This window comes from Neomonachus schauinslandi, chromosome 9, assembly GCF_002201575.2.
Source record: "Neomonachus schauinslandi chromosome 9, ASM220157v2, whole genome shotgun sequence".
In the NCBI taxonomy this organism is placed as follows: Eukaryota; Metazoa; Chordata; class Mammalia; order Carnivora; family Phocidae; genus Neomonachus; species Neomonachus schauinslandi.
In genome coordinates this window covers 39,185,826-39,199,449 of record NC_058411.1, presented here as the reverse complement: position 1 = coordinate 39,199,449, position 13,624 = coordinate 39,185,826, and the positions used below count along the sequence as shown (strand labels likewise).

The 13,624-nt window shown below is 36.7% G+C and overlaps 1 protein-coding gene across 1 annotated transcript in view; it reads left to right on the top strand.

Annotated features, from left to right (window-relative positions):
- Nucleotides 1-9,035, top strand: part of PCNX4 (pecanex 4) — a 40,696-nt gene extending 31,661 nt beyond the window's left edge. The window contains exon 11 of the mRNA XM_044917930.1: nucleotides 8,252-9,035. Within this exon, the coding sequence (XP_044773865.1) occupies nucleotides 8,252-8,503 (252 nt within the window). The 3' untranslated portion in view covers nucleotides 8,504-9,035. The remainder of the gene's footprint in view (nucleotides 1-8,251) is intronic.
- The last annotated feature ends 4,589 nt before the right edge of the window (nucleotides 9,036-13,624 follow it).

Genomic DNA, 13,624 nt, shown 5'->3' with positions numbered 1-13,624 from the left:
AAAAATTGTAAGTGACAAAATACTCCTTTTGCTGATATCAGTGTTTTATCTGAAGCAAATCTGACCTGTGAAAATTCAGAGACTCCAAATAGGGAATAACTTTTTTTTTTTAAAGAAATTAGTAGCTGTTCTCATTACGTTTAAACTGTCATCAGGTGTGCACAATGTGATTCAATGTTACACGCTCATTGTAGGTTTCATATCTGGCATTGCAGCTCCATAGATGTGCTCCCCATCAAAAATAATGAAAGTTGGTTTTAAAAAACAACCATTTAAAGACTTGGAAATGGTCCTAAGGGCATATGCAAATGAAGAAACATTTATTCAAAAGTTTCAACTAAAACCCAGGAAGAATAGTGAGAGACTATTCCTTCCCAACTCAACAAGACAGAAACTCCTCAGACTGATCTAAACAAGAAGGGTCTCCTCTCATTGCAGCTCCTAGTTGGAAGACTGTTTTCCTGGGAGAGTCAGGGCTTCACATTTTTTCTCTTACCTCCAGCTACCTGTTCTGAGGCTGGGTTCTGGGTATGTGTAGTTAAGAGATGAGAATTCCTTTCTGGCCAACCCATCTCTTTGGATAGAGGCTTTACTCTGGAGTTGGTGCCACTGAGAATAATGGGGCCCTGGCCACCCTTACCTCCTTGGAAGGTGGAGGTTCCACACTGGGAGAGGCAAGCCAAGAAGACCTGAGGTTACTGCTCCCCTTCTACCTCCTAAAGCAGAGGTGTCTCTCGGAGAGAAGCATGCCATTGTCTCACCCCCAGATACGGAGCTCTGGCTAAGACATTTTGCCCAGTGGGGGAAGCAGACCATTAAAAACAGAGGGAGAACTCTAAATGTCTCCCAAAGGAAATTATTTTACTTGCAACAGTGTGGATACATTGACACCTAAGATGCTCTCAAAAACAATGGAGCTTGTGGTAAAGAGTAATTAAGGGGCTACTGGTAAATTTGTTAGAGACATAAACTAAACTGTAAGCTGAATAGGTAAATAGAACCAGGGAAAGAAACAGTAGAGAAGAGCCCTCCTGGGGTCAAAAAATGTGCCCACGTTTAATTGGATCAGTCTATGAAACAATTCACTTCCCAGGTCATTGTTGAAAACATAAAGCAACCACCTGGTAATCATTGGAGCTTAGCAGCTGGGTGTGAGCAATTAATAGATGAAGAGAACCCTGCTAAAACCACTGCCATCTCATGGTAACTGTGGACATTCACAAGGCTGCAGTCCCTGAGGAACCAAAATCAAAGGCTTCACACTTGTGGGGGAAGTAGGGATTAACTTCACTAAAGTCATCCAGCCACTTACTAAACTAATAAGCAAATAAATAACAAGCCCTGGGGTGGGGGAGGGCAGGGGTCAATGCTCAGAATTGTGGCGGTGTTATATAAAATGTCCAGTATTGAACACAAATTATAGGACATAAAAAGAAACAGGAAAGTCAGACCCAAACACCAGGGGGGAAAATTGCCTCTGAGTGATTAGATGTCAGGTTTAACAAAGATTTCAAAGTAGCCATTATAAAAATGTTCAAAGGACTGAAAGAAACCATGCTTAGGGGTGCCTGGGTGGCTCAGTCGTTGGGCATCTGCCTTGGGCTTGGGTCATGGTCCCAGGGTCCTGGAATGGAGCCCCACATCAGGCTCCCTGCTCTGCGAGAAGCCTGCTTCTCCCTCTCCCCCTCCCCCTGCTTGTGTTCCCTCTCTCGCTGTGTCTCTCTCTGTCAAATAAATAAATAAAATCTTAAAAAAAAAAAAAGAAAGAAACCATGCTTAAAGAAGAAAACAAAGTGGATATAGAAGGAAAATACCTCAATAATAAGGTCACATATGACAGCCCACAGCTAACATCATACTCAATGGTGAAAAGCTGAAAGCTTTTCCTGTATGATTAGGAACAAGACAAGGATGCCACTCTTGCCACTTTTATTCAACATAGTATTGTAAGTCCTGCCCCAGCAATTAGGCAAGAAAAAGAAATAAAGTCATCCAATTTGGAAAGGAAGAATTAAAACTCTCACTATTTGTAGATGAAATGATATTATATATAAAAAGTCCTAAGTACTCTACCAAAAAACTTAGGAATAATAAGCGAATTTAGTAAAGTTAACAGGATACAAAATCACTACACACAAATCTGTTGTGTTTCTATACACCAATAACAAGCTATCAGAAAAAGAAGTTAAGAAAATAATTTACAATTACATCAAAAAAATAAAATACCTTGGAGTAAGTTTAACCAAGGAAGTGAAAGACCTGTACATTGAAAACTGTAAGACATTGATTCAAGAAATTGAAGAAGACACAAATGGAAAGATGGATTGGAAGAATTAGTACTATTAAAATGTGCATACTACCCAAAGCAGCCTACAGATTCACTGCAATTCCTACCAAAATTCCAGTGGCATTTTTCACAGAAATAAACAGACAATCCTAAAATTTATATGGAACCACAAAAGACCTCTAATATCCAAAGCAATCTTGAGAAAGATCAAAGCTGGAAGCATCATGCTTCCTGATATCAATGTATTGTTAGGCCTGTATCATATAGAAGTGTGATATATTTGCCAATAATTGCAGAATGGAAGTCAGTGGAAACAAAGTTGTATTAAGCAAAAGAAATGATTCCAGATGATAACTTGAATCCATAGGAATAAAGGAGAACCAGAAATGATAAGAAGTTAATGTAGCAAAAGCAATAAATATATACTTGTTCCCTTTCAGTTTCTTTAAAAGACATAAAAGTATGTAAAATGGTAATTATAACAATATACTATTAGGCTTGAAACATTATAGATGTAATATGTATAACAATACCACAAAAAGGGGCAAAAGGAGAATAGAATTATACAGGATTATTGTTTCTTATCTCACCAGAATTAGTGTAAACTAATGCTGATTCTGATAAGTTATTTATGGCAAGCCCTAGAGCAACCACTGAGGAAATAACTTATTTTAAGTGAAAAAAATCATTAAATTAAAATTCTTTATTAGAAGATATACACTCAATGCAAAAGAAAGCAGTGAAAGAGGACTAGAGAGACAAAAAAAAGTTGAGATATAGAAGACAAAAGGAAAATGACAGACTTAAATCCTGCTATATCAATAGTAACATTAAAAGATTAAACAGTTGAAAGGCAGAGATTGTCAGACTGGATAAAAGAACAAACTGAAGGGGCGCCTGGGTGGCTCAGTCATTAAGCGTCTGCCTTCGGCTCAGGTCATGATCCCGCATTGGGCTCCCTGCTCCGTGGAGAAGCCTGCTTCTCCCTCTCCTACTCCCCCTGCTTGTGTTCCCTCTCTTGCTGTGTCTCTCTCTGTCAAATAAATAAATAAAATCTTTAAAAAACAAACAAACTGAAAGTAAAAGGGTGAAAAAGGCATATCAGGCAAGCAGCAACAACAAGAAAGCTGGAGTACCTATACTATTGTCAGAAAATAATAGACTTTGAAATAGAAAATGTTATTAGAGATTAAGAAGGACATTTTATAGTGATAAAAGCATCAGTCCATCAGGGAGCTAGAACAATTATATACGCAGCTAACAATGAACCACCAAAATATATGAAGGAAAATTGACAGAAATGAAGAGAGAAATAGACAATTCAACAATAATAATTTAAGACTTCAAAACCCTACTTTCAGTCATAGATAGAACAAATAGGCAGAAGATCAACAGAAAACAGAATGCTTGAACAACACTATAAACCCAAAACACCAAACAGACATCTATAGAATATTCCACCTAAAAACAATAGGATATACATTCTTCTGAAGTGTACATGGAACATTCTCCAGGATAAATCATATGCTAATACATAAAACAAACAATACATTTCAAAGGATTGAAATACTAAAAAGTTTATCCTCTGACCAGAAGGAAATGAAATTAAAAATCGGTAAGAGAAAGATATTGAGGAAACTAGCAGATATGTGGAAATTAAACAACACATGCCTAAGTCGCTAGTGATCAAAGAAGAAATGAGAATATACATTGAGATGAATGACAAGAAGACACAGTATACCAAAACTTGTGAGATGCAATTAAAGCAGTCTTTAGAGGAAAATTCATAGCTTTAAAATGCCTATTTAAAAAGAAGATTTCAAATCAATGCTTAACCTTCTACCTTATAACACTGGAAAGAGAAGAGTAAACTAAACTTAAAGAAAACAGAAGAAAGAAATTAATAAAGATAAGAAAGGTTATTATGAAATAGAAAATGAAAAAAAGAGAGACATTACTACTGACCTTATAGAAATAAAAATGATTATAAAGGAATACTGTGAATACTTGTATGCCAGTGAATTATATAACTTAGATGAAATGGACAAATTCCTACAAATACAAACTACCAAAACTGACTCAAGAAGAAATAGACAATCTGAACAGATCTATAACAACTAAAGAGATTGAATTAGTAATCAAAATACTAACTGTAAAAAAAATCTGAAATTTGTTTTGTTACACAATTCTACCAAGTATTTTATTTTATTTTATTTTATTTTAAGATTTTATTTATTTGACACAGAGAGACAGCGAGAGAGAGAACACAAGCAGGAGGAGTGGTAGAGGGAGAAGCAGGCTTCCTGCTGAGCAGGGAGCCTGATGCCAGGCTTGATCCCAGGACCCTGGAATCATGACCTGAGCTGAAGGCAGACACTTAATGATTGAGCCACCCAGGCGCACCCCCCCCCACACAAGTATTTTAAAGACTAATACCAGTTCTTCACAAACTCTTCCCAAAAAAATAGAAGTAAAAGCACTAACCAATGCATTTTCTAAAGCCTGTATTACCCTGATACCAAAAGCATATAAAAACATTACAAGGAGGGAAAACTACAGACTAATATCTTTTATCAAGGTGGATGCAGAAATTTGTAACAAAATAATAGCAAACTGAATCCAGCCACGTATAAAAAGAATTATACCCCATGACCAAGTGGTATTTATCCCAGGAATTCAAGGTTTCTTTAACATCGAAAAACCAATTAATGTAATATACCATATCAATTGAATTAAAAAAAAAGAACATGTAATCATCTCAGTAGACACAGAAAAAGCATTTGACAAAATCCAATACCCTTTCATACTAAAAATAATTAAACTAGGAATAGCAAGGAGTTTCATCAATTTGATAAAGGCATCTATGAAAAACCCACAGTTAACATCATACTTATTGGTGAAAAGCTGAATGCTTCCCTTAAGATCAGTAATAAGACAAGGATTTCATTCACCATTTTTATTAAACATCATATTAGAGATTCTAGCCAAGGTAATTAAGCAAGAAAAAAGAGATACTCAGATTAGAAAAGAAGAAGTGAAATTATCTCTGTTCACAGATAGCATGATCTTGCATATAGAAAAATCTAAGGAATCCTCTAAAAAACTTAAAACTAGTAAGTTCAGCATGGTTACAGGATACAAGATAAACATAAAAAAATCTATTGTATTTCCATACGCTAGGAATGAACAATCTAAAAATGAAGTTAAGAAAACAATTCTACTTAATAATAGGAAGAAATTTAACAAGAAAAGCACGAAACATGTTCTCTGAAAACTATGAAACATTGTTGAAAGGAATAATTTAAGATTTAATAAAATGAAAAAACATCCCATGTTCATGGCTCAAAATGATACAACAATACTCCCCAGTTGATTCACAGATTCAGTACAATCCCTATCAGAATCTCAGCTGGCTTTTTTGTGATATTGGCAAGCTGATTCTAAAATTTGTATGGAATTTCAAAGGACCCTGAATATACAGAACAATCTTTTTTTTTTTTTTTAAGATTTTATTTATTTGACAGAGAGAGACATCGAGAGAGGGAACACAAGCAGGGGCAGAGGGAGAGGGAGAAGCAGGCTTCCCGCGGAGCAGGGAGTCCGATGCCGGACTCGATCCCAGGACCCTGGGATCATGACCTGAGCCGAAGGCAGACACTTAACAACTGAGCCACCCAGGCACCCCTATACAGAACAATCTTAAACAAAACTATCAGACTAACACAAATTTCGTAACTTTTTACAAACCAACAGTAATTAAGACAGTATGGCAATAGCATAAAGATAGAGATAAAAATCAATGAAATTGAATCAAAATCTAGAAATAAATCCATATGGCTATGATCAACTGATTTTAACAAGGGTGCCAAGACCATTCTAAGGGGAAAGAATAGTCTTTTCAACAAATGGTGTTGAGACAGATAGCCACATTCAAAAGAAGGTCATTGGACCCTGTATTAGTTTTCAGAGCTGCTGCAACAAATTACTGCAAACTGGGTGGCTTAAAACAATACAAATTTATTCTCTCACAGTTCTGGAGGCCAAAAGCTTGAAATCAAGATGCCAGCAGGGCCAATCTCTGTACAGAGGCTTTAGGGGAGAATCTTGCCTCTTCCAGCGGCTGGTGACTCCTGGTATTCCTTGGCTTGTGACAGCATAACTCCAATCTCTATTTCTGTCTTCACATGGACACCTTTCCTATATCCCCCTATGTCAGTTCTCCCGTCCCTTTCTAAGGACACCAACCACTGTATTTAGGGCCACCTAAATTGAGGATGATCTCATCTCAAGATTCTTAATTACACCTGCAAAGACATATTTCGAACAAGATTTACAGGTACCATGGATTGAGGCTGAGATATATCTTCTTTGAGGGATACCATTCAACCAACTGCAGGCCGTTACTTCATACTATATACAAAAATGAACTCAAAATAAATCAAAAACCTAAATATAAGAGCTAACACCGTAAAAATCATAGAAGAGAACATAAGAGTGAATCTGTATGATTTCATATATGGAAGTGGATTCTGAGATATAACACCAAAAACATGAAAAGAAAACAAAACAAAAATAGATAGGACTTAATCAAAAGTAAAAACTTTTGTGCTTCAAAAGATATAATCAAGAAAGTAAAAAGACAACTCACAGAATGGGAAAAATATTTGCATATATCTGATAAGGGACTTGTTGCTAGGATATTTAAAGAACCCTTACAATGCAATAATAAAAAAGACATTTTTATTTAAAATATGAGCAAAGGATCTCTATAGATATTTCTTCAAAGGAGATATACAAATGGCACAATAAATAAGCCCATGAAAAGATGTTCAATATCATTTGTCATGAGAGCAATGCAAACCAAAACCACAATGAGATAACACTTCATACAAGGACATATACTACAATGGCTGAAATCAAAAAGTCAAATAAGTATTGGTGGGGATATGGAGAATTAGAACTCTAATACAGTGCTGGCAGAAATGTAAAATGGTACAACCATTTGGAAAATATTTTGGCAGTTTCTTAAATGATTAAAGTTAGAGTTACCATGTGACTCAGTAATTCCACTCCTAGGTATATACCCAAGAGAAATGAAAGCATAGATCCACATAGAAACTTGTACATGGATGTTTATAGCAGCATTATTCATAACTGACAAAAGGTGGAAACAACCAAACTATCCATCAACTGATGAATCAATAAGCAAATTGTGGTTTATCCATACAATGGAATATGTATGGAATATCCATACATACAATGTGGCTTATCCACCATAAAAAGGAATAAAATATTGATATATGCTACAACATTAATGAGCCTTGAAAATATTATGTTAAGTTAAAAAAGCCAGTCACAAAAGACCATTATGATTCCATTCATATGATAATTCCATCAAAGGCAAAACTATAGAGATAGAAAGTACATTAGTGGTTGCTTATGACTGGGAGAATGAAGGGATAGAGTAATAGCTAAAGAGCACAAGTTTCTTTTTGAGATCATGAAAATGTTCTAAAATTGTGGAGATATATATATTTGAATATACTAAAAAAACTATTGAATTATATACTTTACATGAGTAAATTGTATGGAATGTGAATTATATCTCAATAAAACTTTTAAAAAGAGCCTATTGTATGATTGTCCACTGTCTACTATTTATGACTTATGCATTGTTGAGGCCAGATGGGGTGAAGGAATAGAGAAGGAAAGAGAAGTAGATGAGATTTTGCTGTTTGGGTTATTGAATGAATGGCTGTCATTTCAAGCTTATTCAGAGAGCTACCGAATAGAGGTGATTCTTGATTCTGAAGACAAGTAACTCATGTGTATATTTTAATACACCATTTTCTGTTTAAGTTTGCCTAACTACAATGGAATTTTTCTCTAAGTTTATAAATAAAATGTGAAGGCCTGAATATAACTTTTTCTTCTCCTCCCCCACCCCCCTTTTATACTTTAAAGGGAGTTTACACTGGGAGAGTACTTACCCTTCAAGAATTGTTGATCCAAGTTGGGAAGTTAAATGCTGAAGCTGTTAGAGGTCAGTGGGCCAATCTGTCATGGGAATTGCTTTATGCCACAAACGATGATGAGGAGCGATATAGTATACAAGCTCATCCACTACTTTTAAGAAACCTTACAGTACAAGCAGCTGATCCTCCCCTGGGTTATCCAATTTATTCTTCAAAACCTCTTCCCATACATTTGTATTAGAGCCCATTTTGACTTGTAAGTGTATTGTCATCAAATGAGATGTTTTTATTTTTTCATTTTAGAAAAGTAACAGCGTGATTCCTCATAACTTCACTGGACTTCTCTTTCTCCTCCTACAAGTCAGATACCTGAGAAAAGCTAAGCTCTGTAAAGTTGATTCTCTCAGCTATCTTAATGTTTAAAAAACAAACTGTCTAACATAAAAGAAGTAGTTGGCCAACATTTGCACCCTATGCATTGTGGTAGGCTTTAGCAAATATAAAACATTTGTATAAGATTAGGTAATGAATTTATTAATGCTTTCTTAAATATGTGATAGGTGGCTTGCCTTTTAGAAGTCAACAACTATGTAATTTTTACATTCCTAGAAGATATACACACATATCAGTGTTTTTATGTAATGATAATGGATCCTACTGAAGGTTGCATAATGTATATTTATTTATTTGAAATATTAAATTTTATAGTATTTTCAAAACTTTGTGCTGTTTTGTTTTGACATTTAATATGGTCTGAGTGTTTTCATATAATCTATTCATTTTCTTTTCATATACTTCAATTCAGAAACCTTAAAAACTTTTTTTTTAAAGATTTTTTATTTATTTGACAGAGAGAGACATAGCAAGAGGGGGAACACAAGCAGCAGGGGAATGGGAGAGGGAGAAGCAGGCTTCCCACAGAGCAGGGAGCCTGATACGGGGCTCGATCCCAGGACCCTGGAATTATGACCTGAGCCAAAGTCAGACGCTTAACTACTGAGCCACCCAGGCGCCCCAAACCTTAAAAACTTATAATAAAACCTCTTCCAGTAAAATCTTTTTCCTTCCTTTCCCAGTATCCTTTTGATATATGTGAAAGGAAATGGGTTTATCTTGTTCATCAGGATTAACAATGTTTGGATACAACATAATGAGTGACTATTAGAGGCCATTCCGTAGATCTGGCTCCTTAAGCATTTCTTTTCAGTTGAATATACTGCTTCTGAAGAATGATTTAACCCAAATGACTAGTGGTTACTAGTGTCTTAGGTATCTAAAGGCGGAAAGAAATGGGAGAAAAATTTTCATAACACAATAAGGACTTTCATTCTTTTGCTGTTTATAGATACAGAGGAGATTGGTGGTTGCATGAGGAGGAGGGTAAGGGTGGATGAAATGGATGAAGGGGATCAAAAGGTACAAAGTTCCAGTTATAAATAAGTCATGGGGATATCATGTAATGGGGATATAATGTAAAGCATGGTGACTATATCTGAAAGTTACTAAGAGTAGATCTTAAAAGTTCTCATCACAAGAAAAAAAATTTTATAACTGTGTGGTGACAGATGTTAACTAGACTTTGGTGATCATTTCACAATAATATATATAAATATTCAAGCATTATATACACCTAAAACTAATATGTTATCTGTCAGTGATACCTTAATTTTAAAAAAATTAGCATTTTCTGAATTCCATGTTCAGTGTAGCCAATAAAAATATTAAAACATGGCTGCTTACAGGTTAAGCATCTGGCTCTTGATTTTGACACAGGTTATGATCTCAGGGTCATGGGATGGAGCCCTGCATTGGGCTCCATGCTCAGCAGGGGGTCTGCTTGAGATTCTCTCTCTCCCTCTCCCTCTGCCCATCCCTGCCCCCACTCAAATAATAAATATAAATCTTTTATTTTTTTAAAGATTTTATTTATTTATTTATTTGACAGAGACACAGCGAGAGAGGAAACACAAGCAGGGGGAGTGGGAGAGGGAGAAGCAAGCTGTCCGCGGAGCAGGGAGCCCGATGCGGGGCTCGATCCCAGGACTCCGGGATCATGACCTGACCTTTTAAAAAATCATTATAAGGGGCACCTGGGTGGCTCAGTCGTTAAGCATCTGCCTTTGGCTCAGTTCATGATCCCAGGGTCCTGGTATCGAGCCCTGCATTGGGCTCTCTGCTCAGCGGTGAGCCTGCTTCTCCCTCTCCCACTCCCCCTGCTTGTGTTCCTGCTCTCGCTGTGTCTCTCTCTGTCAAATAAGTAAATAAATAATAAATCATTATAAGATTTTATTTGTTTTATGCTTTTTTTTTTTTCCTAAAGAGTATACTTACCGACTTTTATGAGGCAATGGCAAATAATATTAGAATGAACAGTTGGGATGCTAAGAAGGAAGACATAGATGTTTATTAGAATATGGTTATAAAAAAAGATTAAGAGAGGTCTCAACATAATAACCTAAGTTCCTACCTCAAGAAGCTAGAAAAAGAAGAACAAAATAAACCAAAAGTGAGCAAAAGGAGGATAAGAATAAAGAACAGAGATCAATGAAATTGAAAATAGGAAAACAATAGAGAAAATTTTAAAAGCAGTGGTTCTTTGAAAAAGAAAAAAAAATTTGATAGAATGAAAGAACTCACTAGAAATCAAGCAGCCATTAAAAAGATAATGAGAGGCAAGATGGCAGAAGAGTAGGGGACCTTGTTTCATCTGGTTCCTTGAATTTAGATAACTATCAAATCATTCTGAACACCTATGAATTCAACCTGAGATGTAAGAAAAGAATTGGTGGAATTCTACACGTAGAAAAGCAACCACTTTTTGCAAGGTAGGAGGTGCGGAGAAGTGAATCAGAGGGGATATATCGGAAGATAAATGGCGGAGGGGGGCGAGGGAGCTCCCCTAAACCAGCTACCAGAAAGTGATATAGCTCCGGAACACAAAATAGGAACTTTTAGAAGTCTGCTCCAATTAGAGACGTCCCTGCCTGAAAGGCGCTCAGGTGGTGAAGCAGGACAAAATCTTAGGTGAGACCATGTGGTCTCAGGATCTCCAGGGTCACAGAAAGAACGGGGATGCCTGAGCCAGCAGAGTTCCCAAGCATCAGAGTGGGGAAACCAGCTACGGTCAGCAATCCTGGGAAGGGGCTCTCAGCTCGGTTTGCCATAAACCGCAAACCAGGGCACAATCCAGCGACTGCACTCCATGTAGGGGACCTGCAAAAGGCAGAAACATGGTGACCCTCCGCCTTCCCCACAATAGGCCCATGGCAATCCTCCTCCTTCCTCCTCCTGGAGGAATGGCACAAGTCACACCACAGAAGTCTGAAGAGTTTGATGCACACAAAGACTGCTTTTCCCTGAGGGTGTACTGAACAGCAAGGGTAATGATCTTTTAGCTCCGGGGCTGGAGATTGGGATGCCACCATGTTTATTTTCATCCTCTAAAGTGGCCCAGAAAGGCTTCAGGGAACAAAAGCAACATAGAACAACCCAAGCAGCTTACACAGAGCCCTGCCCCCTGGCAAGGGTGGTGCCACTCCACCTAGGCAAAGACACCTGAGAATTAGCCCCTTCCCCAGAGGACCAGCTGGAACATCAGGGGAATACCAACTTTACCAAGCACACAGAACTGCAAAACTCCAGCAATATTCTAATAGTATATAGAATTTGAGGGTTTTCTTCTCATGATTCTTTTATCTTTCAGTTTAAAATTTTCCTTTTCTTTTTTTCCTTTTCAACTAGTTTCTTACTTTATCAACTCTTTGTTTTTAAGTCTTTTTTTAACTTTCATTTTTACATTTACATTTTATATTCTTCATTTTTGTCTTCCTTTCCCTGTATTCAATTTATTTTTGTATATATATGTATGAGTTTTGCTTTCTTTACAATTTTGGGATTTAGTGTCTTCTAACAAACAGACCAAAATACACCCAGGACCAAGTGGATCACCCTGTTTTGTCCACCTGGAAGATTATATTCTCTCTTTTCTCCTCCCCCCCTTTTTTTTTCCTTTTATTTTTTGGTTTCTGACCTCTTTGGATTTGTCTGGTGTGTATTTCGCTTGGGTTCTGGTTGATATTTTTTATTTTGTTCTCTCATTTGTCCATTCTTCCCTGGCCAAAATGACTAGAAGGAGGAATTCACAACAAAGGAAAGAACCAGAGGTAATAGTGTCTGCCACAGATCTAATGATATGGATATAAGTAAAATGTCAGAGCTGGAATTCAGGATAACTATGATAAAGCTGGGCTTGAAAAAAGCATAAAAGACACTACAGAAACGCTTAGTGCAGAAATAAATCTAATCAGGCCAAAATTAAAAATGCTTTAACTGAGATGCTGTCTAAATTGGATGCTCCAACAGCTAGGGTAAATGAGGCTGAAGAGTCAGTGACATAGAAGACAAGATGCTGGAAAGGAAGGAAGCTGAGGAAAAGAGAAAAACTAATGGACCGTGAGGGGAGACTTCAGAAATCAGCACTACCATAAAGTGAAACAATATTAGAATTATTGGGGTCCCAGAGGAAGAAGAAAGAGAGACGGACAGAAGGTATATTTGAGCAAATCATAACTGAGAACTTCCCTAATCTGGGGAAGGGAGCAGGTATTCAAGTCCAAAAGGTAGAGAGAACCCTCCTCAAAAATAATAATAGACCAACATGCTGACATATACTAGTGAAGCTTGCAAATTTCAGAGATAAAAGGAAAATCCTGAAAGCAACTCGAGGCAAAAGCTTCTTAACCTACAATGGTAGAAACATTAGGCTGGCAGCAGACCTATCCAGAGACCTGGCAGGCCAGAAAGGACTGGCATGATATATTCAGGGTACTAAATGAGAAAAACATGCAGCCAAGAATACTTTATCCAGCAAGGCTGTCATTCAGAATGGAAGGAGAGATAAAGATGTTCCAGGACAAACAGAAACTAAACTAAAAGAATTTGTGATCACTAAACCAGCCCTGCAAGAAATATTAAAAGGGATCCTGTAAGTGAAGAGAGAGCCCAAAAGTAACAGACTAAAAAGGGGAACAGAGACAATATACAGAAATAATGATTTTACAGGTAATACAATGGCACTAAATTCCTATCTTTCCATAGTTACTCTGAATGTAATTTACATTCATAAATTTGATAACTTAGAAAATTAATCAATTCTTGAAAGCCACACACTCCTAAAACTCAACCAAAACTAAAAAAAGATGAAACAGACTATCTTGATATACTATAACCATTAAAGAAATTGAATTTTTAATTTAAAATCTCCTAAAAAAGAAAGAATCTAAATTCCGATGCTCTGGTTTCTTTATTTTTAGATTCATCCATGTTGTTGCATGTATCAATAGATCATTCCTTTTAGTTGCTG